This window comes from Gymnoscopelus microlampas, assembly GCF_963454915.1.
Source record: "Gymnoscopelus microlampas genome assembly, chromosome: 17".
In the NCBI taxonomy this organism is placed as follows: domain Eukaryota; kingdom Metazoa; phylum Chordata; class Actinopteri; order Myctophiformes; family Myctophidae; genus Gymnoscopelus; species Gymnoscopelus microlampas.
The window spans coordinates 7,254,629-7,279,910 of record NC_139954.1 but is presented as its reverse complement, the minus strand read 5'-3'; the positions used below and the strand labels follow the sequence as shown (position 1 = coordinate 7,279,910).

The following is a 25,282-nucleotide window of genomic DNA, read 5'->3' as shown; positions in this document are numbered from 1 at the left end:
GCTAGATTGAACTACACATTTTTAAGTTCCCAGAAAGTTACTTTACTACTTTTACCTTATATCCTTTTTAAAGGGATAGTTCACCCCCAAAATGTAATCGATGACCAGCAGCGGTTCCGGTAGGAGACTCAAAGGGTCTCCTTTGTGTCTCCTACCGGAACCGGTAGGAATGCGACCAAAACAAAAAAACTATCCATGAATTCAAGTCTCCATGGGGTGACTAATCGATAGGAAAAAATTGGGTGAACTACTCCTTTAAACCTAAAACACACTTAATGAGTTTGACTGATTCTCAATCTGTGATTAATGCTCCTTCAACAGTTTTCAAAACTAAGAAAAGATCTGATGAGAAGAGAAATACGCAAAATCTATCAAAAGTTCAAGCTAAGTCAAGCTTATTCATAGAATAAAAGCACAAGGTCAAAATGCTGCGCCACATTTCGAGCTTGTAGATCTGCTACTTTTGATGCTTTTGTGTGACGCTGTCTGTGGTATGATCAAGCAGGGCGTTAATTTACCCCAAAAAACACAAAGTTAGAATATGGAGATAAGAGGTTTCTGCCCGACAGCGACAATATGATATGCACAGTGTACTCACTCTCCACGTTGAGCCTGGCGCTGGCGGACAGCTTGCCCAGTTTGAAGGAGTAGACGGACTCGTCGGCGGTGTTGCAGTTCTTGACCTTCAGGGTGTGGACGATGCCCTCCGAGGTCACCTCGTACTTGTCTCCGGTGCGGAGCTCCACGCCGTTCTTGATCCACTGCGCTCCCTTCACGTCCGCGTGCGTCAGCTCCAGGCTGAACGACACCGCCTGGGTCTCTGTCACCGTCTGGTTCTTCAACGTCTTCTTCACCTTCACAGCTGCAAAAAAGGACCAAGAGGTTTAATTTTTTGGATCGATACGGTAATAATAGAACTAAACCACTTCAACCCCATGCGTCCATATTCTGAGGGGAACGTTTAGCCAAAGAATTGCTGATCAACAAGCTCACTAGGGCCGCCACGATTACAAATTTAAGTAGGCGATTAATTGTCTTGCGAATAACGATGTAATCGTTTTTTTGCGATTCATACATTGGAACATATGAATACAAATTTAATTTCAGATTGCCTTTAAGGCTTCGTAATCCAAAATTGGACAGGGCAGATATGACAAATAACTTAAATATTCAAAGAAATTACCGACATATTTAATAATGTCATACTTTTGCTTATTTTTTTCAATAGCGGAAATAGCTGATTTACAAGCTTACAACACGTCACAAAGTGACACGTTGTAAGCTTGTAGATCTGCTATTTCTGCTTTTTTTTCCTTTTCTACGACTCGACGATTATGCTAAATAATTGCGATTAGACGATTATGTAATAATTGTGACAGGCCTAAAGCTCACAATGCATTGCAGCGCGATGCAAAATATAAAAAGGTTCTTAAGCGTTAATCAGACTAATTCTCGTGCCAATTCATTGATGTGTGTAGCGATTTATAAATGCAGCCCTAATGTCCTTCGTTCCGTTTTTTTTACTCAAGAATGCAGTAAAAAAAAAAAAGTATAGGAGAGTAAGCGGTCCAATACGTACCCTCCACTCTGAGGTTGGCTGAGGTCTTGGACGTAGCCACCTGGTAGGTGTACTCTCCCACGTCCTGGGGTCTGGTAATGCGGATGACCAGGCGTCGGACCGCTCCGTCCACCTGACTCTCCACGTTGTCATTGAAGTCCACGATCTGGTTGTCCTTCAGCCAGTGACCCTCCGCTTTGGCGTTGGCCACCTCACACTCCAGCAGCGCTGTCTGGGACTCTGCCACTGTCACGTCCTTCAAGGGCCGTGTGACAGCACCACCTAATGGTAGGGGGAAAAAAAGATAGAAAATTGCTAATTTTGCTTAAGTGGAATTATACAGATTTTCTTTTTGGCATTTTTCAATCATATCTAGCTTCTTTTTTTTTTACATTACACTACTTTTTTTTTATCCAACGTAGTTATTTTAGTTTTGTGTCACAAGCTCTTGTTAATACTTTTCATTGGTTCAATATTTACAGTATATAAAAAAAAAACACAGACACACTTAAACACTAAAACAGCCGATCTACAAAGCTTACAAAGCAACATGATTGCGGCACATTGTGAGCTTGTAGATCAGCAATTTTAGCTATTTTTAAAAGAATTGCAAAGAGGAAAAAAAGCTACTTTTAGCTAAAGGCACAATAATGTTGCACAATGAAGTGTAGGGCAAAGAATTGTTCCCCAAAAATCCTAATAAGTTGAAACACGGAGATACAAGGTTTCTGCCCGCCCCGACAGCAACAATGTCAAAACGTACCGGAAACGGTGAGCATGGCGCTGGAGGTCTGCTCTCCGGCGTGGAAGGTGTACTGGCCCTCTTCGTCCTTCATGGTGTCGACGATGGTCAGGGTGTGAACCTTCCCTTTGGTCTCCAGCTTGTACTTGGGACCGGCCTTCAGCGGCTGGCCCTTGAGGGTCCAGAGAGGATCGATGCCGGGGTGAGAAACCTCCACCTCGAAGGTCACGTTCTGAGACTCGGAGCACACCTTGTCCTCCATTTTCCTCACAATGCGCACCTCTGGAAAGACAAAACGGAACATTGGGTTCATGAGGATAATGAGCCATCGTGACAAAATCCAACGTTTCTATTGTAAACGTTATTTGGAAATGCACATATAGGTTGGGTCCATGGCAAACTTTTGGGAGCAATAACAATAAATAGTTCTGTTTTTTTTTTATTTGGGGTCCGGAGACCCCTACGGGTTCTTGAGGGTGTTCCAGTGGGTACCCAGCAAAATTTGTAAATATAGCATCAATATATATATACTGTAGTAGTATATAATTTAGCATCAACACAAGCTTATAGATATATATATAGAAACATATTGAACAATTTATACTGTAAAAGTAATTTAAGAGCACAAATCTTTCTTATGAGGGTCCCTGGCACAACCCCTTTTCAGATGGGGGTCCTCAACCTAATATAGTATCAATTTGGGGGTCCTTGACATAAAAATGTTTGAGAACCACTGTTCTAAAATGTGGTTCTAAAAGTGGGGTCAGGGTTCCTTGACAGGGTTCCAAGTGGACCCTTACAGGTCTGAAACTTGGAGAGTGTACAGAATGGAACCAAATGGACCCATACGGGTCCATTTGGTTCCATTCTGTACACTCTCAGAGTTATGGGGGTGCTTGAAATGTTAACGTGTTGAGAAAAAACTACTGGTAGATTTCAGTAAACAAACTTACTCTCAATTGTCAGGTTGCAGCTGGACTCCACCTTGCCCACCATCAGCTTGTGACGGCCCTCGTCAGAGGCGAAGGCCCTGCTGTACACCAGGCGCTGCTTGGTGCCTTTGGTCACAAACTGGATCCTGTCGCCGGCCACCAGGAGCTTGTCCTTGCAGTACCACTTCATGGACTTGATGTCCTGGGCGGAGATCTTGGCCTCCAGCACGGCTTTGGTGCCCTCGACGGCACTGACGTCCTTCAGCGGCACCACAATGTCAATGGCTGAACAGAGACGATATTGAAGGAATATTAGATCACAAAACAATAACTGTCATTGTTCAAGCTGGAGGGACTTCGTCAGCCCTTGGTACCGTTTGCTATGAGAATGTAAGAAGACACAAACAGAGGGCGACTGTAATTGACTTTCTGTGACTCGGTAGCATTACACCGTTGTTCACAATAATTTTAACAACTCTAACCAAATTTTATACTTTGGCTATTCAAAGTAGCAGATCTACAAGCTCATAGCGCAGCACTTGTGCCGTGCTATGAGCTTGTAGATCTGCTATTTTTGAAAAATCCCTGGCACAAAATATTTTTGAGATGTGGGTCCACAACCAAATAAAAACAAAACGTATACGTCTGCATACTTTACTATTTATTGACTGTGTCTTTTTGTTCTGCACCAGTCTGTATAGGGCGTATACATTTGTATACTTTTAATAATATTAGTTTGAGGGTGTCTTTTTGTAATGTTATTCTTACTTCTTTGACATCTAATCTATCTATCTATCTATCTATCTATCTATCTATCTATCTATCTAATTAATCTATCAACACTGCTTCAACACTGCACAGTTCCCGACCCTGATGCTAGACAAGAGGCTGTGGAGCAGCGATTCAGGAGTACAGAGTTGCTGTCGGCTAGTCCGCCTTCTCACATCTAGCCTGGTGCCAGACGTATCTGCCATTGCAAAAAACATTGTCCTCGGCAGTGATATTAGTCTGGCCATGCCAGGCTATCTCACATCGCCATTTGACGAGCCGAGGCCAGAACATGTCGACTTACTCTGAACGCCGAGTTTTCCAGAGGTGGAGATGTCCTGAACGGGCACGACGAATGAGTAGGACGCGGCGTCCTCTCGGTTCACGTTCTCCACCAGCAGCTTGTGGACCTGCTTGTCGATGACGATGTGCACGCGGTCCGAGGAGGTGATGGCCTGGCCGTTCTTCAGCCAGGTTCCCTCGATGTTCTCCTGGGAGAACTTGACCTCCATCTGAGCGATGTCTCCCTCGCAGACCGTCAGGTCGGTCAGAGGCTGCAGCAGGGTCACGGGGCGCACTGAAACATACAGACACAATGTTTTTGTTAACCCCATTCAATCCGGGAATGCATCTACAAATGCCTTCTAAATCCTAACAGGTTATAGGTTATAACAGGTATACAATCATCAATGTATCCAGCAAGATAGCTGGGGTATGACTTGAGAGTATGGCAGCAATGTATGAGACCTGGGTGCTTAGGAAGGGGAAAGCTATTGCTAGGGATAGAACGCAGCCGTTATACAGTCAATACCACCTTTTACCATCAGGATGACGGTACACAGTGCCAACGTTGCAGGCTCACTCGCGACGGCTCGCGCCTGTGCCAAATCACTCATAGAGCCTATTTAGGTTTCTTACCTTTCATCTTCAGGGCGGCGCTGCTCTTCATGTCTCCACACACAAAGGTGTATTTCCCCTGGTCCTCCTTCTTCACCTCCTTGACGGACAGACTGTGTCTCCCGCGGCGAGAGGACATGACGTACTTGGCGCTCTGAGAGAGCTCCTTGTTCCCAAAGTACCAGGTGCCCTCGGCGTCCTCCCGGGACAGCTCCACCTCAAACTCTCCAGAGTAGGTCTCTGGAACCTCAATGTTCTCCATGGTCTTGATCATCTCCAAGGCAGCGCCTGTGGAGTTCACAGGGGCAGAGAGAAGGTTGAGAATTACAGTTCCACACTATTACCTACTGTACGTTATGCAGTCAAATACAACAGGCACATCGAGACCTACTGTCTCTGAGAGCCATGTTGTCACAATTATTACATAATCGCCTGATATGTAGACAGAGTTTCAATGCACAGATTATAGATTTTTTTATATTATACTGTTTAGACTGATAGGTTCTTGGTTTACCTATGATCCTAGAGTACTATTTCTATGCATTTGATGTATTACCTCGTGTAAATCGCTCTGGATTAAGAGTGTCTGCTAAATGCCAATTGTATCTAGACAAAACGTAGAGTTGACAAAAAAAAAAGATTACCGTCTACGTTAAGTCTTGCAGTTGATCTGATGCTATCGTCATCCAGAACCACACAGCTGTATTCTGCGTCGTCCTTCAGGTCGATGACCAGCACAGACAGGAAGTGAACCTTTCTGTCTGAGTGCATCCTGTATTTGTCCCCGGTGAAGATCTCCATGCCTTTCTTCAGCCATTTGACCTTGACAAAAGGCTCGTTGGTTTCACACTCAAAGGTGGCCAAGGAGGCCTTCTCCTTGACATTTACGTCTTCCAAGTTCTGCGTGAAGCTCACAGCTGTTTTACCTACGAGGAAGGAGAGAAAAACGCGAAAAATTGGCATTGATATGTTGTGCTTTTTATGTTTCATAGTATATTTCTATGATGTTTTTAACTATCTCTTTAGGTCAGTCAGTCAGTCTGTCTGTGCATCTAATTTAAGACAAGCTTATACGGCTAAAGCTAATGTAAATAACCCCCTATTCTGGGCTGAACATTTTGTGAAAATAACAGATCTATAAGCTTGTAGATTGGTTATTTTCGGTGAAGGTATTTAGTGTAGTCAAAAAAAGAAGGGGGCCTGGGTTCTCCTGGCCGGAGACCCCTGGGGGACTCCGGTCAACTAAGTATATAAGGTTTAAGTGGTTAAAACAAATAAATAGAGCCTTCATTTTCTTAAGCATCACTTTAAAAACAGTAAAAAAAAAAAGGGGAGTAAACCCTGCATACTGTATAGTCATAAAGTGAACATACCTTGGACCAACAGGAAGGCATGGCTGGATGCCTCTCCGGCAACGTTCATGGCTTTGACCATGATGCTGGCAGAGTCCTCGACCCTGACATCTCTGATCACCAATTCACACACATGGTCTTCGGGCCAGTACCAGTAAATACGGTCCGTCTTCTCCAGCTCGACGCCGTTCTTGTACCACATACACACGGGCTCGGGTCTGCCGACCACCCTGATCCTGAAGCGAACCTCGTCCATGGGAGCCACGGTGTTGCTGGTGATGCGTTCCAGGATTTTCGGAGCCTCCATGCTGGGGGAAAGCTGGATCCTGTCCGGTTTGATCACCGGTATGGTGAGTTTTCCCTCTTCCTCCAGCCTTTTCCTCTCAGCCTCTTCCTGCAATCTCTGGCGATGAAGCAGGTCCTCCTTGGTCTTCTTCAGCAGCTCTTCATAAGATTCATCCCTCCTGCGAGACTTGGATTCAACGGCAGATATGGACTCGTAAAAGCCTTCCTCTGTCCTGCGCTTGAACTTGCCCTTCAGCTCGTCTGACTCCTCCGATGTCTTCTCGTGGGTGACTTTCTGGGTCTTCCTCAGCATGACCACTTCCCTGTCCGCTGACGACTCGCGGGGCTTGTCGACCTTTACGATGTCGAAGCTGAGACCAGTATCCGTGGTGTCTGCGGGCTTAGCCTCGGGAGCGCGGCGAAGGATGGACCTGAAGTCATCCTCCCTCTGCTGGATCTCCAGCTTCACAATGTGCTCAGAAACACCCATGTTGCTTTCAGCTGTAACCCTAACCTCTCCAGAATCATAGGACTTGATGTCTACAATCTCCAGGTAGTAAATACCGTCATAACGAAGTCTGTATCTCTTGCTCTTGCGAATAAGTTGTCCATTGATGTACCAGTTAACCTTGGGTGTTGGATAGCCGGTCACTCTGCAACGGAATCTTGCAACTCCACCTTCCAGCACTCTGGCTGGTTCGGGAACCAGGACAATTTCAGGTTTGGACTTCTCAGTCTCCTCGTCCATCGAAACTCCCGCAGGTCCTCCTTCATGAGCCATGCGTTCGATCTCATGCCCTCTCCTGCCCTCGGGAAGCTGTGTGTCCTCTACAAGGCCCTTCTCGTCCTTCACAATCAGGGTGGCTGAGGTCTGGTCAACTCCATACTTGTTGGTAGCTCTGCAGGTGACGACACCACTGTCTCTGGCATAAGCACCCTCATAATCAAGACTGCAGTACCCAAATTCATTGACCATGCGCAGTCTGTTAGCAGCTTCAAGGGGTTTGCCATCATGCAGCCACTCGACTACCAGTGTGGGGTCGCCAATGGGCGTCAACCTGCACTCGAAATGAGCTGGACCGAATCGCTTCATTCTGACAGAAGTCAGCTTCTTCTTGAAGGATGGTTTCTGTTGCTTCTCTTTGTCGTAGAGGTCGCCCTCCTCCCACTGCTCCTGACCATAACGCTGATGCAGGGGTTCCAGCTCTGGAGGCGCGATCTCTTTGGCCTTGTAGGTTCCTCTGGGAATGACGAGCCTCTTCTCGGCCTGAGGCACGGCAAAGTCCGCCTCAATGTTGATTCTGCATCGGGTGGTATCTCTTCCAGCCCTGTTGATGGCTGTAGCTGTGTACCAGGCGCTGTCTGCTGCTGAAGGCGAAGGGATCTGGAATTTGGCCTCCCCTTTAGTGCCTTCAATCCTGAAATAGGCATTTCACAAATTTGATATGGATATTTAGACTTTTTGTTACACTACTACACTACTGAAAATGTCAGGATAGTATCATTCATTTTCAGCCAAAAGCATAAAGCACATACTTGATATGTGGGTACTTCTGTGGGGTGATAATATCACTGTTCTTCAGCCAGACAATGTCAGGCAGGGGGTTTCCAATGGCCTTGACAGCCAACTCTACCAGAGTGCCCTGCTTCACGGTGATGTTCTTCAGTTTCTCCATAAACTGAGGACGTGCCACGCTTTCTCTAGCTGTAGATAGGTCAAACGCATTACCAGTTAAGACACAAACAAACGTCTGGTGGAAGAAGTACTCAGATTTTATGACTTACTGTACTGTAAGTAAAAGTAACAATATCTCAGTGTAAAAATGTTTCAACTCAAAGTAATAAAGTATTAGTATCAGAATACAGTTGCAATAGTAAAAGTATGCATAATGTTTCCAAATCATAGACAGCATATCTTGTTATTAGACTATAATTATTCATCATAAACCACTTAAGGCTATTCAAAAATAGACAATTTACAAGCTCACAACGTGTCACATTGCTATGTGTTATGAGCTTGTAGATCTGCTAAATTAGAAACATTTTGAAGAATTTTCATTAGTCATTTGATTCATTATTAATCATCTAAAATCGGTAAAGAAACTAATAACTAAAGCTGTCAAATAAACATAATGGAGTAAAAAGTACAACATTTGATCCTGAGACATAGTGGAGCAGAAGTATAAAGTATCAAGATATTGAAGAATTTAAGTAAATAAAAGCACCTGGAAATTGTACTTAGGTACAGTACTTGAGTAAATGTACTTAGTTACTTTACACCAGTGTAAACAAATTGTCTTGAAATCCAAGGAAAGAGACATTGTGCGGCTCCAGATTGTCAGATCTGGGATAATAGTCTTACCTTCAACAGTCAGAGTCAGGGTGACAGAGGACTTTCCAGCTCTGTTCTGAGCTACGACCGTCCATTCTCCAGAGTCTTTGGGCATGGCTGGAACTATGATCAGAGACTGAGTTCCATCTTCTTTAATCACTATCTTGTGGGTGAAATCATTGCCCACTTGTTGTCCTGAGAAGAAGAGGAAATATGTTTTTTTTTTACAGGGTGGTTGGTTAAAGGCACATAAATGGCAGACACATGAGTTCTGATCAGGGCTGGGCGATATGACTTAAGATCGATGTTATTTAAAACGTTTGCCTCGATTACAGTTACTGAACGATTCGTTTTTTACACTGCCCTCATAGTTCTCTGACAAGGTTACTGTAAACATTACGGGTGCAACAGTTAATCAGACTATCGATTATAAAACTATGCTGCATTTAACAAAATAATACATTTTCATAAATAGGAAAAATAATATTTTTTTCACACCACCATTGTACAATGAAGTTGAATATAGGGCTTAATGTAATGAATGTAAAAAGTGATTAACCAGACTAATCGATTTAATCAATTAAAAAACATATTTTAGATTTTTTTCGTGTTGATTTGTTATTAATAATATAATTGTATTTGTATTTAATTAAGATTATTCGATTGAGCGACACATGTCAGTGAGAGGTTCTAAATGTCGGTTTGAATTCATTTTCATTAATTGCCCAGCCCTAGTTTTGTAGCAGAGGAGTTTTTCGTACCATTGTGGAACCAGTATGTTTCAGGCATGGGTCTACCAACAACCTTCAGGTCAAATCTGGAAGTCTGGCCCTCAGCGCACTTGACTGAGGTCGGCTTCAGGACGAACACAGGCTTGTAGAGTCTCTCGAGCTGAGCCTCGTCTAGGTCATCAAGCCTACGAGACGGAGAAACTCCCGGAGAGCGACTAGAAGAACGACCAGGTGAGCGACTCAGGGAGCGAGGAGATGCGGACCTGAGAAAAAACACACAAAACATCAACATCAAAGGTTTTATAACTCTAAAAGATACTGTAAGTGACAATTATTATTTTAATTGTTTTGGTAACTCAACGTTTTTTGCTAAAAGGCTTAAGATCTATATTGTGATAGTAATCATTATCAGGGGTTAGTAAACACTAAATACAGTTTCAGGAGGGTCGCCAATGTCATCCAATCAAGAGACAGAACCCATTTATCAGCTTCAATATTATAGTGTTCCAATTCCAATTTTGGCTGCATTTCTTTTTTAAATCACTTCCAATTTGACTTGTTTGTTATATTCTATATGAGTTCCCTCTTCTGATTGGATTAAATTGGTATCTGGACCTGACAATAAATGTTCTGTTTACTAAAGTGTCGGGGAGACAGAGAGAGACCCCTGTTACTGAACAAACACTCTATACTGTAGCAAAGGCTGGTATAGGACTATAGAGCTATTTAATACACGTAATAATCACTTACACCATCTATATCCATTACCAGGAATTATGTATCCACACTAGGCTACAGTACATGTATGAAATACCTGAGTCTTTGCATGGCCCCTGGCTGGGGTGTGTAGCCCCGAGGTGTTGCCATTCCAGAGGGCTCAACGTACAGCTTTCCAGAGCTGACAGAGTTTCCCTTCATGTTGCTGGCGAAGGCGGTGTAAACGCCCTCGTCCTCTGGCAGCACCACGGGCAGACGCAGACTGGCCCTGCCATCCTGAAGAACCTCCATCTGGTAACGGCCACCGGGAATCAGACGGTTGCCATCTTTGTACCAGGCAATCTGGCGAAGGAAAAAAAACATTGCTTTAAGATACCGTTAAGATACGTGTTCCCTAGGGTAGGTACCATCACAAAAACATGCAGTAATCCTGGTCACTATACTGCCTCCCCCTGGCCAGCCGGGCGCCTGATGGAGGGGAAAGGAACTGGTTGGAATAACGTGTTCCTTCCACGCGCTACGTCCAACCAGGGAAAATCTCCCCTGTCAGGTGACAAGGTGGTCAGTTGGCTCTCATGCATTGAAGGAGGCATGAGCTCAGCCCTGGCCTCCCTAGGTTGGCAGAGGGAAGGTAGTGCCCAGGATTACATAGATAATTGACACTGGGTGTAAAACATGGGGTTACAAAATCGTGGGATAAAAATTATTAAAAAAAAAAAAAGATACCGTTCCAGTGCTGTACCTGCTATTTTTTTAACCTGCACCTTATGTCTATCCTCAAGTACATACCTGCTACATGTGTAAATGTACATATCTTTGCTGATTGCAATAGATTCTTCATACAGGCTGGGAGGACCAAGAGGTGAATGTAATGTAATTCTAATCTATTCTATATTTCTATTTAATGCATTTCTTTATCGTGTGAATGAACAGATGAATAAAAGCTATTGCACTATATGGAAGTCAACATGGTATGGAACCTTAAGGTAGAGTTGGGTTAAGCCATATATCGTGTGACTAATGCTCATAAAGCTATGCATTGTTAGCTATTTTGAAACAATGTTGACAATTTTGACAAATATTGTCTCCTCTGTATAACGACATGCCCAAAAAGAGGGATGCCAGGTTGAAAGTGGTTAAGGCCAAAGGTCACCTTGGGCAGTGGGACTCCTGCCACCTTGCAGTGGAAGGTGACGCCCATCCCCTCCAGGATCCTGTAGTGTTTGACGGGAGTGTCGAAGCCGGGCTGCATGGCCTCGTGTTCTGACACCATAACGGCCACTTCTCTGTCTTCTGTGATGATCTCTGTGTAGCTGATCATCATGATACGTAGTTCAATCTCTTGGATGATCCTCTGCTCAAAGGCAGATATGTGGAATTCCTGGGTGGATAAAAGAAGAGGGGGGGGGGGTCCTCTATTTTTATTTCAAATACAAAATAAACATGGGCAGAGAGAGATGAGAGACAAAGACAAGATGGCGGATTCAAACCTCACATTCGTTGGGAGCAAATGATTTGTGCACTAACTGGCCTTTTTTATTGCATTGTATTTTGTTTATGTCCAATGTATTTGTATTTAAGTTCATAAAGTTAAGATAAGAACTAAATGCATTTGAAATAAACATTTACATGTGTGACTATTATGGGCTATTTGAGTGATGGTGTTTACAGTATACGACTGGTGAGAGTGCAGGTACACCCCTGTGGCCCCCTTGAGTAAGTATAGAAATTGAGAGGCCCTCTCCAACATCAAGGGTTTTAGTGGTTAAACATTACCGCTTCTGAAATGTAGCTCATGGCGGGGGTGGTGACCCTCCTCTGTTCCATCTGATACTGGGTGATGGTCACAGGAGGAGGCTCTTGGACCACCGTCGTTGTCACTTCAGATTTGTACGTCACGTCAAACTGCTTCATGTATGCTTCATACTCCTCTGCAAAACACAAACACACAAAGCACCACAAACGGCTTTGATGAGGATGCATAAAAACAAGATAATAAAGTTGAAAATGGGTGCTGAGTGAGTGCTAAGTCCCATGTTTCCTTTGATCAAACTCAAGTGATGTACCTTCTTCCATCAGAGTGGCGGAGGCTGAGACTTCTCCATGCTGGTTCTTGATGAAGATGGAGTACTCTCCTGCGTCGTCAGCGAAGGTCATGGAGATCTCCATCCTGCATGCTCCAGTCTCCTTATTGTAGGCAACTTTGTATCTAATGGACAGAGGAGATAATCCATGAAACCGGAGAGCAATCACGTTTTCAACAAAGTGACCAAAATAATTAAGTCTATCGTCACTGTAGAGTGGAAACCTTGTGTCCATATGTCCAAAACTTACTTCACAGTAATATTTTAATATTTTTTATCGGTTGGTTAAATAATACATAAACCATAGACAGATTTAACCACTTTCACTTTTTCCAAGATAGACAATCTACAGGCTGTGAGCTTGTCGATCGGCTAGTTTCTGTACTTTTGCATGAATTTCTTGAACAAAGTAGGGCATTAATTTACCAAAAAACATATTACAAGTTGAAATATGAAGATACAAGGTTTCAAGGTTAGACCGTTTCCCGGCTTTTGTTACGTTTTTCCCTGGACTGATCATTAACAAGCCCGATTGTCTGGGGAGGGGGGAGAGTAGTTATAAACATATTCAACTATATTAACTATATTATAAACACTATTTAGAAGCCTACTGCCAGTGGTCTTCTGACTATAGTGTACCTGTATCCTGTAGTGAGTGGGATCCCACTCTTCTTCCAGATAATGTGTGGTCTGGGGCTTCCTCCGATCTGGCAGTCGAAGACCACACTTCCTCCCTCCACCAGCTTCTGTGGGAGGGGCGTCTTGAGGAAGAAGGGAGCAGCCGGCTCTCCTGTTACCTCCTCTGTCACTGGCGATGTGAGCATCACCGTCTCTGTCTTTGTCTCAGCAGCAATTCTAAAAGGCATATTTCAAATCAGCAGATATAAGCTCACGTGTTTTCATCAGCCCAGGATATTCTGGTTGTTTTAACTAGATTTTAATTTATAGCGTGGACTGTTTTTGTTGTTGTTTTTGTTAATAGGATTACTATATATGATTATGATTATACTTTCTGAATCATCCAGCACCATGATAAATTTACATTTGAAATCTATACCTTGATCAAATGTTGTGCTAACTACTGGAAGTGACAGTTTGTTTAGTTACAGTATAACTTATATGAAGATTCTTCAACATTGAGTATTACGTGATATCATGACATTCAAACTCACGTTGTCTGTTGTGTCATTACAGCTTCAGTATATGAAGCAGTTTCTTCTCTACTTTCAAGTTCTTCTGAAACTAGAAGGAAGCATATTAATTGTTAGAAAACATAACCAACCAACAAACGTATTACTTACAATATCTTTAATTAGAAATGAGAAAGGTTTGTGTCTGCATTTTTAAGTTGAATTACACACATTTTCCTTTTAGCTTATTTAGACTAAATCATTACTATACAGTTGGTCAACATGAAAATGAACTCAGTTCCACTTACTTTTGACCAGCAGGAAGCAGCTGGTGCTGATGGTTCCAGCCTCGCTGGTGGCTGTACAGGTGAAGCGTCCGCTGTCCTCAGCGAACGCCTCGCGGATCACCAGACGGGCGTAGCTGCTCTCGTAGGTGATCTGGAAGTCGATTGAGCTCTCGATCTTGTAGTCCTCTCTGAACCACATGATGACGGGGGTGGGGTGACCCGAGATCTGACACTCCAGGGTCACCGACTCGCCCTCCGTGACGTTTGTGTTCTTCAAACCCTGTGAGGACATGTTCCACACGTGAGAAAGGAAAGGGTGGCCAATTTGATGTGCATTGATTAGGCCAACAAAACCACATTTGATATATTATTTTTTATCGCTGGAAACCCAATCTACACTATAAACTCCTGTGTTCATTTATTGTGTTGTTGTATTGTAACCTTTATTTAATAACCAGGAGAGTCACATAGAGGTTTGAGACCTCATTTACAAGTGAGACCTGGCCAAGACGAGGCAAAAGCAGTACAAAAACAACAAACAAGGGACAAGATAATTATTTGCAACAATTATATAGCCCCAGAAAATAAAACACCAATAAAGCCTAACAAATATACAACCGCATACATTTTAATTTAATTCAACTCTGAGAGTGTACAAATGGAACCAAAAGGACCCGTAATGGTCCATTTGGTTCCATTTGTACTACTATAAATACAAAAGCATAAACTCACAGCAGTAAGCGTAGGAGGAACAACGGGCTCTTGGGCTGGTGCAGGAACGGCGGCAGCCTCCTGTAGAAACATGAGCAAAGGGTCACACATCTCAACACAAAAAGCTCTGTAACACCTCTCCTTCTCCAGTGAGGGTGAAAGACGTGGAAGCCACGAAACACAGCGCAACACCTCTGCTTCTCCAGTGAGGATGAAGATGTGGAAGCCAGTTAGAAACAGATTACAACCCTGCTCAGGAGGACCAGACAACAGCCATGATGGAAGGAGAACCATGAGGTGAATGAAGAAAACCACAGAGACAAGGATGGGAGGGCATGAAGGAGTCAGGTGGGGTGCGTCTTCTAGACAAGAGGACGGCTAAGCTCTGATTTTACAAGGCGCTTGATTGGGTGTGGCGTTACAGTGAAGGGGTGCTTTTGGTGGGAAGTCCACGCCAGTGTTAAACAAGAAAGTGAAGAGGGAAGCACGCAGAGTCGACAGGCCCAAGGGTTTACAGTCACACCAGTCCAGTAGCATAAACCAGTGATTCTCAAACATTTTCATGCCAAATTAATTCATGTATTTGGCATTAGTGTTCTTTTCTAATTTGTCAAAAATAGCAGTTCTACAAGCTGTAGAACTATAACACGTTGTGATGCAACACGTTGTGAGCTTTTAGATCAGCTATTTTCAAATTGTCAAAGTACAAAATAGGGTTAAAGTGCTTTAACTTATTTTGATGCTATATTAACACATTTTGCTGGGGTCTCCGTAACCCACTTTGAGAACCACTGGCATAACTTCATGATACTGAGAAACGAGTACAGTAGCACTTGAAATGTATCAAAACTGCCACAGACATTTTCCATTCATTCTTACAGATTCTGTTTCTAAATGTTTCTGCTGTGCTTTCTATACCGTACAAAGTCTCTTGACATGGAACATGTGACACTGTAGACCCCTGGGACCACCAGACCTGGGGACCAGTACAAACCTGAGGCTCCCAGTCCTCAAACTCCTCCTCGCTCTTTCTCTGTGATTGAGCCTGGTAAAGAGACTGATATCTGGGGTCTTTGAACGGTGGAGGGGTGGCCACCGATGTCACCCGTGTCTCCACAACAACTCTACGTGAAGGACTGGGAGACTTGACTGGCTTGATGATTTTCCTAGCGGAAGAGGGAGAGGAGAGCTCTTTCTGCAGGCTGGCAATAGAAGCGCCTGCCCTGGAAACCTGAACCAAGCCAAGGAGAACCAAGAAACATGTCACCGTCACGGGAAACACAAAACAAACGAGTCAAATATATGCTTGGGTTTGTTGGAGCAAAGGGTTTTAGAGATGAAAAATACATGGTGAATGAATCTGATGAAGAGTGGGGATTAGTTTAAGGTTGATATTTGACAACGTACTGAAGAATATCTTCGGATAAACAAACAAACTAACAAAAAAACTGTATTCCAGAAAGAAAAAAAATCAACTCCAGGGATAGGTGATGTTGTTATGAGGAATGTGAAGTGTGTACACACCACAAAACAACAGTGGAGAGTGGATGTTAAAAAGATGAAAGGGACGTTTTCCTGTCTAACCTCTCTCCTTACCTCAATGCTAGCTTCAGGCTTAGGGACAGTAACTTTAGAAACAGTGAAATGTGGAACTGGGGACGGTGCCAAACCAGTGTCCACGTGCGTGACGGTTTCTGTGGTTCTTTGTATCTAGAGTGACCAATGAAAGTTCATGTTGAGTGGTTACAGATTCTAGGTCATTTTTTACTAAAGATGAAAAACTGTAGGGATGCACGATTTATCAGTCATCATACTGTATCAGTATCGGCCTTAAAAATGCAATATCGGTGCAATATGTTTGATATTGATATTTATGTTTGAATGTGAAGCTGATAAGCCTTTTTTGGTGAGGAAAGCGGCAGATTCAATCAGTATTTTCTGGAGAAGCTTTCAAAAGGGTCAACAAGTTGGAAAAATGTTAAGTAAAAATACTACGTTGTTTGAACTAATATGTGCATCAAAAGGCGTAATAAATCAGGTCATAAGAATGCACTGGAAACTTGTATTGCAATATCAGTATCCGTCGATTTGACCAAGTAATTAATTGCTAATCGGATATCAGCCAAAATGTCAATACCGTGCATCCCTAAAAAAAATTGTAAATCAAGTGTATATTAGAAATAGCTATATTTAGAAATACTTAGATCTTCCTGAAGATGAAAAAAAGAGACCTGGATAGAGTGTTGGTCTGGGGTCGGAGTGACCGCGGGCGATTCAACGGCCACTGTTTCCACGGCCACCGTTTCCACCGTAATCACAGGTGTTTCAACAGACAATGTTTCCATCGTGACATGTTTCTCAGCCGTCTCCAGCGTGACTGACTGCTCCTGTTGTCTTAAGTCGGTCTCTACATGCGTAGCGACGTGTTTCTCTGCGGTAACATGTTTCTCTGCGGTAACATATTTCTCTGCGGTAACATGTTTCTCTGTGGTAACAGGTTTCTCTGCGGTAACATGTTTCTCCGCAGCAGCCTGCAGTGTGAGCGACTGCTGCTGTTGTCTTAAGTCAGACTCTACTACTACCACAGCCTCCTCTTCGGTACCATGCACACCGTCCGCATGCACGGGCGCACGGACTCGTGCCAGGTCTACAGCGGCCACCACTGTGGCCACGGCTTCGGCTTTCTTCCCATCACCCTCACCCTGGAGGACACAGTTATCAGTTGGGTTTGATACACACAAGCACATAGATCTCCATTACCGTCCATGGCAACACTCCCCCCCAACAAGAGTAAACACACACTGACTTGTGTTTGTTCCTGTGACCTGCAAACAACACACTGTTATCATCAGTTCAAAATAACCTGTGGAATGAGATGGATGTTCATTAATACATAACACCTTCCACTGGAGGGCACCCTTGGTCAGGGAAGGACAGCCGCTTCATTCATAAGCCTCAAAACACACCTGAAAACATTACTGTTTCACTGGACTATAACAATGTTTTCCAAATGATCACTTATTACCTGCAAAATGACTAGAATAGAGTTAAGAACCAGAGTAGAGATTAGGCCTGGGCAATTATATATCGATATTATCATTATTTAATAATCCCAACAATTGTCAAATTGGCGTCCCATGGTCACCTTATGTAACACAACAGTGAAGGAGGGGATCTGGAAAATAGCTGACCTACAAGCCCCCACAACGTATGAATCGGGCGGCTTCAGACTCCCTCGGCTCTTTTCCATTTCTCACCTCTGAAACAGCCATCATGTGTTGCTGCTGCTGTTGCATGGCGTAGGATCCCTCCCCAACCATCATGTGTTGCTGCTGCTGCTGCTGCTGTTGCATGCCGTAGGATCCCTCCCAGTGCTGCTCTCTGGTCACCTGGGTGGACGTAGCGCTGCTGCTCATGCTGGCACTGGTCATACTGGCGTAGCTGGCCTCCGACGCGAAGCCTCCCTGCTTCCATGGGGGCAGCACCTCCGGGGAGGACGACGTCTAACGGGACGAGGAGGAGCAAGGAGGACACAGGGATTATTAAAGCAAAAAAAAAAAAAAAAACGAATTTCATGAGTGAAAATGGCTGTTGTTTGTCCACATCCCCCCCCACATCCCAGTTGCTGTATAAATAGTTGTAAGGTGAACCGTAATGGAAACTTGTACCAGTCTGTAATATTGGTATCGGTCGATTTGACCACTGGTTCTCAAAGTGGAGTACGGGGACCCCCCAGGGCCCTTGAAGAGGTTCCAGGGGGTCCCCTGCAAAATGATTTAATATAGCATCAAAATCACCTTAACCACTGTAAACCTACAGTATATATTTGGCTTTTTTTTTTTTTAATCAAAAAGACGTGATAAATTTGAGTGTATTTTTGAAATATTTTTTGATGGGGGTCTGCGGGCAAATACATATTAATTTGGGGATCTCCTTGACACAAATGCGTTTGGGAACCACTAGATTTGACCATGCAATTGATCATTAATCAGATATATCGGCCAAAGATTCAATATCGTGCATCCCTTCAGAACAGACTAGTCATCTAGTGCGTAATCCCATAATGCTGAATAGTGAAAAAGTGTCTCACGTGTTTTCTGGACATGGTAGGACCCTTGACGTGTCTGACGGGTGAGGGGGACTGCTGGCGTCCCACGGTCACCTTGGGTAACAGTGAAGGAGGGGATCTGGACGTGGGTTTGGGAGGAACTCGCGGGGGGGTCTTGTGTGCCATCTGTTGCATCATGCCGCCTCCCTGTTGCATCATGGCGCCTCCTTGCATCATGCCACCTCCCTGTTGCATCATGCCGCCTCCCTGTTGCATCATGGCGCTTCCTTGCATCATGGCGCTTCCTTGCATCATGCCGCCTCCTTGCATTATGGCACCTCCTTGCATTATGGCACCTCCTTGCATCATGGCGCCTCCTTCCACATGCATCTCCATCATGGATGATGAAGACTGGTAGCTACTCTCTACTCTCTGCATGGGAGAGACACACCATGGAAGATCAGAGGTTAACTTAGCCCATGGTAGAGGTGTAACAGTGTAAAGCAGTGGTTCTTAGATCTCAGTTGAGGTTCCAGGGGCCCGCCAACTAAATTAGTTAATATAGCATAAAGATCACTTTAACCGCTTTGACCCTACAGTATATACATACATACAATATGAATTCCATTTGATGTTTTATTGTACTCTGTATGATGATTTGAGGGTTCCTCTATTTGATGTAAACCTGAGCTAAGAACCTGAGCTACTCTGGGAAGATGATGGCCAGAAGTTGGAGTGGTTGTTTAATTATGAGGTATTTAAGACGGCACATTTTGTTTCTAGAGCCTGGAGTAGAAGACAATGTCATCTTTTCAAATAGGTTCATGTCCGGTCTCCTGTTAAGATGTGAGGTAACAGGCCCAATGCTGTATTTTAAGTTGTATTTATGTAATGTACAGTATGAAGCTTGAGTGTTTTAGTTTGTTATACATTCGATCATTGTTTGTGAATTATCATGTCGGTTCATTGTTCATGTCAAATTAAATGTAAAAGTGTCCTCAGTAGTCTATATGGGCTGGGCTTATTTGAAAGCATGACACTTTAATAAAGAAAAATCAGAGCCTATAAGTCTATAAGCTCTATATATCTTATAGATCGCCTATTTTCAGTCCGCGTACACTGCCGTAAGATGAAGCATAAATTGGCCATAACTGTACACTAGTAGTAACCAGTAGTGATCAGTTTATGTCTAACATTACAGCAGTAGTAACCAGTAGTGATCAGCTTAGTGCTAACATTACAGCAGTAGTAAACAGTAGTGATCAGCTTAGGTCTAACATTACAGCAGTAGTAAACAGTAGTGATCAGCTTAGGTCTAACATTACAGCAGTAGTAACCAGTAGTGATCAGCTTAGGTCTAACATTACAGCAGTAGTAACCAGTAGTGATCAGCTTAGGTCTAACATTACAGCAGTAGTAAACAGTAGTGATCAGCTTAGGTCTAACATTACAGCAGTAGTAAACAGTAGTGATCAGCTTAGGTCTAACATTACAGCAGTAGTAACCAGTAGTGATTAGCATATGGAAATAAGTGAAGTAAAGTGTAGTACAGTAGCTAGCTTGTGAAAGGTGAACTGTAACCCAGTCTCTGTAGAGAACATGTGATCTGTTGCACTGCTTTGTGCGTTGTAGGTCACACAGCTCCAGTCTGGAGCAGGAGTGCACACATTTTGACAGCAATGACCCAGAAATGCTGATCCATGCAACCCAACCAAAGTAGTGATTAGGGATCTAGAGATATCTAGTCACGACTACAAATTTAAGTTGACGATTAATTGTCACTCAAATAATTGTGATTAATGATTTAATTGTGTGTTTGGCATTGAATATTGGAACATATGAATAAAAACAAATTTCTGTTAGCCTTTTAGACTTCGTAATCAAAAATTGCACAGGGCAGATATGACAAATAACTTGAATTTACAAATAAATTATTGACAAATCTTATAATTTTATACATGCAAAAATAGCAGTAATAGCTGACAAGCTTACAATGCGTCACTTTGTGACGTGTTGTAAGCTTGTAGATCTGCTATTTATGCTTTATTTAATATTTGAAAAACATGGACACTCTCCTATCTCTCCTATGGTACCACATCAATACAGCATGATATTGTGGACAAAATCTTATCCAACGATAACATAACAAGTTTTGGGTCTGAGAGGCTAAATCTCATCAAATGGTGGATCGGTGGCTCAAATGCCGAATAAATAATGGACCTTGATATGAAAAGGATTGAAAGCCATTACATTAGAGCCACAAGCTGAGATCTTTGTGGCATCATTTGTGACTCTTTAAAAATAATAATGTCATACCCTCTCCACTCTGCTCTGTCCTGTCGCCATCTGCATCTGTGATGTGGCCACAACGGTCTTGGTTTTCTTAATAGGTACAGCTTCTTCTCCTGAGACAAAGACACATTTGCATTCATTTAATACAATTCAGGAATTATTTTGATTAATAAAACTTTCTTTTAACCAATCTGTACGGTAGAGGAAGTTAATACAATATAACTTGGTCAGTTCAGGGATTCCATGTAGCAGCATTAATATTCATAACACATGCTTTCTGCTTCCTAAAACCATACATCTTTAGTAGAAACAAAACTGCACACACACACACACACACACACACACACACACACACACACACACACACACACACACACACACACACACACACACACACACACACACACACACACACACACACACACACACACACACACACACACACACACACACACACACACACACACACACACACACACCCCCATACACTTACCCTGTACCAGTAGTTCACTGGTGGAAGTGCAACGTCCACTGCTGTTGGTAGCGTTTACTGAGTACGTTCCAGAATCCTCTGGGAAGGCCTCTGCGATCAACAAACTGTAATGCTCTCCTTCCTGAACGATGCTGAAATCCGGGGAGCTCTGGATCTCTGCTCCCTCTCTGTAGAACTTCACAACGGGTGTAGGGATTCCTGTCACTCCGACATCCAGTCTCACTTGGCTGCCTTGTCTGACGGTCAAACTCTGAAGTCTCTGTGTAAAGCTGGGTGGCGCGGTCTCGGCTGAGGATGAAAGGCAAGGTTTTGGGGTTTTTTAGACTCGGAGAGAAAACAGCTTTGACGCAACCATTACTGTATATCTTATCCACCAGCTCAGTGGCCTTGTGGTTAGAGAGTCCTGGGTTCAATTCCCTGGCCGGGTCGTACCAATAGGCTCTATGCACAGCAGCCATATTGGGAATGAATTGGGCCCCTTCCTTACTTCCTTCACAGGTGTTACCAATAATACTAATTAAGGCTCTGTTCCATTTAGTGTGGCACAGGCAGTGGTCTCTTATTTTCAAGGACCCCCATAACTCTGAGAGCGTACAAATGGAACCAAATGGACCCTCACGGGTCCATTTGGTTCCATTTGAACACTCTCAGAGTTACACACCCACCATAAGGGGCCATTTGGGAACCAAAATGGTGTGTTTCTAGTGAGCCAACATGCACAATATCAGCACCCTGACCAGAATGGAACAGAGCCTTCATTAGTATCATTGGTAAAACCTGTGAAGGAAGTAAGAAGAGGCCCAATTTCTTTCCAATATGGCTGCTGTGCATAGAGCCTATTACCAAAGACTAGAAAAATGGGATCCAATATCATTTAAATGCTATGCTGTCAGTTAGAATGAGACGCTTCGCAGGGAAACTATTTGAAGCCAGTTGCTCACCTGTAACTAGGAGTTCAGCCGTGCTAGTAGCTTGTCCAGCTCCATTGGTGGCTCTGACGGAATATCTTCCGCTGTGTGCGGCTGCCACAGCAGGGATCATCAGAACAGCGCGGCCTTCGCTGAACGAGATCTGTGCGCCGGGCAAAGCGGCAGCGGAAAGAACCTGGCCATCACGGAACCAGCTCACCTCAGGAACTGGAGAACCTTGTGGGACAGAACCAACCGTGTTGGAGTTAGAAGTGAAAACTCTAAAGCAAAAGATTAACCTGACATGACATGTAAAGGGCATGCAGTCTTCAGGGAACAGAAATCTATTAAAAAAAAGTATTACCTTTAAAAAACAGTCCTGTTGGATATCATAATATCCATTATTTATAGCAGTGGTTCTCAAAGCAGGTTCCAGGGAACCCCAGGGATCTTTAGGGAGTTCCAGGGGGTCCCCAGCAAAATTTGTTAATAAAGCATCAAATTCAGTTTAGCCACTTTGAACTTTCTATTTGAAAATACGTTGCGATGTGGTGCGCTGTGAGCTAGTAGATCTGCTATAAATTTTAACATCCAGTAGTAGGTTTGAAGTGATTAGAAAATAAAATGTTTTTCTTACCACTAACTTGAGCCTCAAACGTTGCGGCACTACCCTCTAGTGCCACAACGCTTTGCAGCGGCTGTGTAAACGTTGGCGCCTGTGTAGACATGTTGGTCGGCACCCTGGACAGGAAAAACAAAACGACAACAAGTAAGCAAATGGTCAGGAAAACAGACACACACACAAGGCCAATTTACAAGTTAGGCATTCAGCAGATGTTCTTATCCAGAGTGCAAGATCAGAGTCAAGACTAATCTACAGTATATTCTGTTCATAATACAACACCTTCCATAAGTGCTAGGGCCACACAATACATCGTTAATGTACCTTCATCGTAATATCAACATGCGGAATACATACATGCAATACATGGTATATTAACGTGCCATGTATTCACCCTCTGCATATCAAAATGTTTGGCCAATCACTCAGAGCCATACTAAACTTATTTTCAGGTTTTTATTCATTTCAACAATCCAGGTAGGCTATATAGGACAGTTTTGTTTAGATTAGAAGAAAATATTTTAAGGTGAGCAGTGAGAAACTTTATTGCTAAGTTGCTGGTATATTCATTGTCAATAGCAGCTGTAGCCAGGTGCAATGTTTTCAGTAAAACCAACTTTTTTTTTCAATGTGCATAAGGTAGGCTTTGTTTTTATTGTCAGCAAACCTAAGGCAGGAGGACACTCAAAATATATACTTCAATATTTGTTTACTTATTGCACATCATAATCGGCATCACAATGTTCACCGCATATCGCATGTTTTCCTAATACCGTGCAGCCCTAATTAGTGCCTAAAACAGGTAAGACTCACAAGTCAGTTTCTACAACGCTTCACTCAATAGTCAGTGACTGAGGACAATCTTCCAGCTTCCATTGTTAAAACACACATAGTGGCCGTTCTCACCGCTGTTCTAGCATCTACATTGCTTTTACAAGTCTGCCTGGCAACAGAACATTAACATCAAGTGGTCTACACATACATAAGGTGATCTAAAATCTAAATACAGTACATAAGGCGGTCTACATATCGTCCCTGTCGGGTGTTAACCTCATACCAGTATGTCCAAAACAGTTACTTTTCAGGATTCAAATAAAAAAGTAGCAAAAGTAGCAGATCTACAAGCTCAAAACACGTCGCTTCGCGCTGCGTTTCGAGCTTGTACATCTGCTACTTTTGATGCTTTTGTGTGACGCTGCAGTATGATCAAGTAAGACGTTAATTTACGAAAAAACACAAAAAGTTAAAATATGGAGATAAGAGGTTTCTGCCCGACAGCAACGATATGTAAAGGCCTGAATCAGGTGGTGTACACACATAAGGGCCTACAACAAGTGATCTACATCCATTAGAGCCTACAACAAGTGATCTACATCCATTAGAGCCTACAACAAGTGATCTACATCCATTAGAGCCTACAACAAGTGATCTACATCCATTAGAGCCTACAACAGGTGGGCCACAATATGATCAAACATCAGGTGGTCTACATAAATAATATGATCCAACATCAGGTGGTCTACATAAATCAGTTTACAAGGCATTTATCAGACAATCTTATCCAAAGTGCAAAATCAGAGTAAATGTCATGAATCCTAGTCAACAAACAACAGTGTAAGTAAATAGTAAACATAAGTAGAGTAAACTATGTAGTGCTTCAGAGAAGGATACCAGGTAAACATGAAACCTATGGCATCTGCCTAACCAACATGCTGTCTAGACTAGAAAAGAGCGCAGGTCTTCGCCAGGATGGGTGGGCTACCCAGGGCAGTGTCAGTCCCACCCCAAGCATGTGTGAAGCCAGCTACAGGCAAACAATAAGGGAATATCAAACCCCTGTTTGACAGTCATTGTCACGAGACTCATGAGAGCATTAGCACCTAATTTAAATAATATCATGGCTCCGCAACATGTGAGGGAGTGGAGAGCCTTCCTTGGTTCTACGGGGAGTGTGCACGCAAAGTTTGACACTGTCCAGTCCAGCAGTGTCTGAAATTAGCTGTACACACACACACACAGACAGACACACGCGGACAGGGACAAAAACTGTTCTCCTCCCTGCCTATCGGCCCGGCATTTGAGGTTAAGCAGAAATGAATCTAAATAGCTAAAACAGCATATTGTGGAAACCTCATATGTTTTCACAATACTTTTTTTTTTCCAGGATTCAAATTCAAAAGTAGCAAAAGTAGCAGATCTACAAGCTCATTGATACATCAGGATCAGGGTTAGCTCAACCCATATGATTGACAGACACAAACCAGACCTCTCTACTTCCATCCATCCATCCACGCTCGCACGTGCAGACACACACACGCGCACGCACGCACGCACGCACGCACGCACGCACGCACGCACGCACACACACACACACACACACACACACACACACA

At 43.3% G+C, this 25,282-nt stretch overlaps 1 protein-coding gene across 7 annotated transcripts in view; it reads right to left on the bottom strand.

Moving 5' to 3' along the window:
* Window positions 1-25,282, bottom strand: part of LOC311065027 (titin-like) — a 223,490-nt gene that overhangs the window by 192,634 nt on the left and 5,574 nt on the right. For 5 of the 7 annotated variants that reach the window (XM_084085185.1, XM_084085189.1, XM_084085191.1 and 2 more), the window contains exons 2-29: window positions 22,905-23,008; window positions 22,301-22,504; window positions 21,360-21,647; window positions 20,891-20,979; window positions 18,617-19,006; window positions 17,784-18,029; window positions 16,758-17,228; window positions 16,123-16,236; window positions 15,521-15,757; window positions 14,548-14,607; window positions 13,837-14,095; window positions 13,571-13,640; window positions 13,038-13,253; window positions 12,381-12,523; window positions 12,091-12,245; window positions 11,468-11,695; window positions 10,412-10,656; window positions 9,628-9,860; window positions 8,897-9,061; window positions 8,071-8,239; window positions 6,271-7,952; window positions 5,542-5,823; window positions 4,919-5,185; window positions 4,305-4,577; window positions 3,254-3,517; window positions 2,322-2,582; window positions 1,580-1,840; window positions 599-862 (exon numbers count right to left, since the gene is read on the bottom strand). In XM_084085185.1, the coding sequence (XP_083941311.1) occupies window positions 599-862; window positions 1,580-1,840; window positions 2,322-2,582; window positions 3,254-3,517; window positions 4,305-4,577; window positions 4,919-5,185; window positions 5,542-5,823; window positions 6,271-7,952; window positions 8,071-8,239; window positions 8,897-9,061; window positions 9,628-9,860; window positions 10,412-10,656; window positions 11,468-11,695; window positions 12,091-12,245; window positions 12,381-12,523; window positions 13,038-13,253; window positions 13,571-13,640; window positions 13,837-14,095; window positions 14,548-14,607; window positions 15,521-15,757; window positions 16,123-16,236; window positions 16,758-17,228; window positions 17,784-18,029; window positions 18,617-19,006; window positions 20,891-20,979; window positions 21,360-21,647; window positions 22,301-22,504; window positions 22,905-22,995 (7,627 nt within the window). In that variant the 5' untranslated portion in view covers window positions 22,996-23,008. The remainder of the gene's footprint in view (window positions 1-598; window positions 863-1,579; window positions 1,841-2,321; window positions 2,583-3,253; window positions 3,518-4,304; window positions 4,578-4,918; window positions 5,186-5,541; window positions 5,824-6,270; window positions 7,953-8,070; window positions 8,240-8,896; window positions 9,062-9,627; window positions 9,861-10,411; window positions 10,657-11,467; window positions 11,696-12,090; window positions 12,246-12,380; window positions 12,524-13,037; window positions 13,254-13,570; window positions 13,641-13,836; window positions 14,096-14,547; window positions 14,608-15,520; window positions 15,758-16,122; window positions 16,237-16,757; window positions 17,229-17,783; window positions 18,030-18,616; window positions 19,007-20,890; window positions 20,980-21,359; window positions 21,648-22,300; window positions 22,505-22,904; window positions 23,009-25,282) is intronic. The other 2 variants (XM_084085187.1, XM_084085188.1) reach the window with 2 other exon arrangements.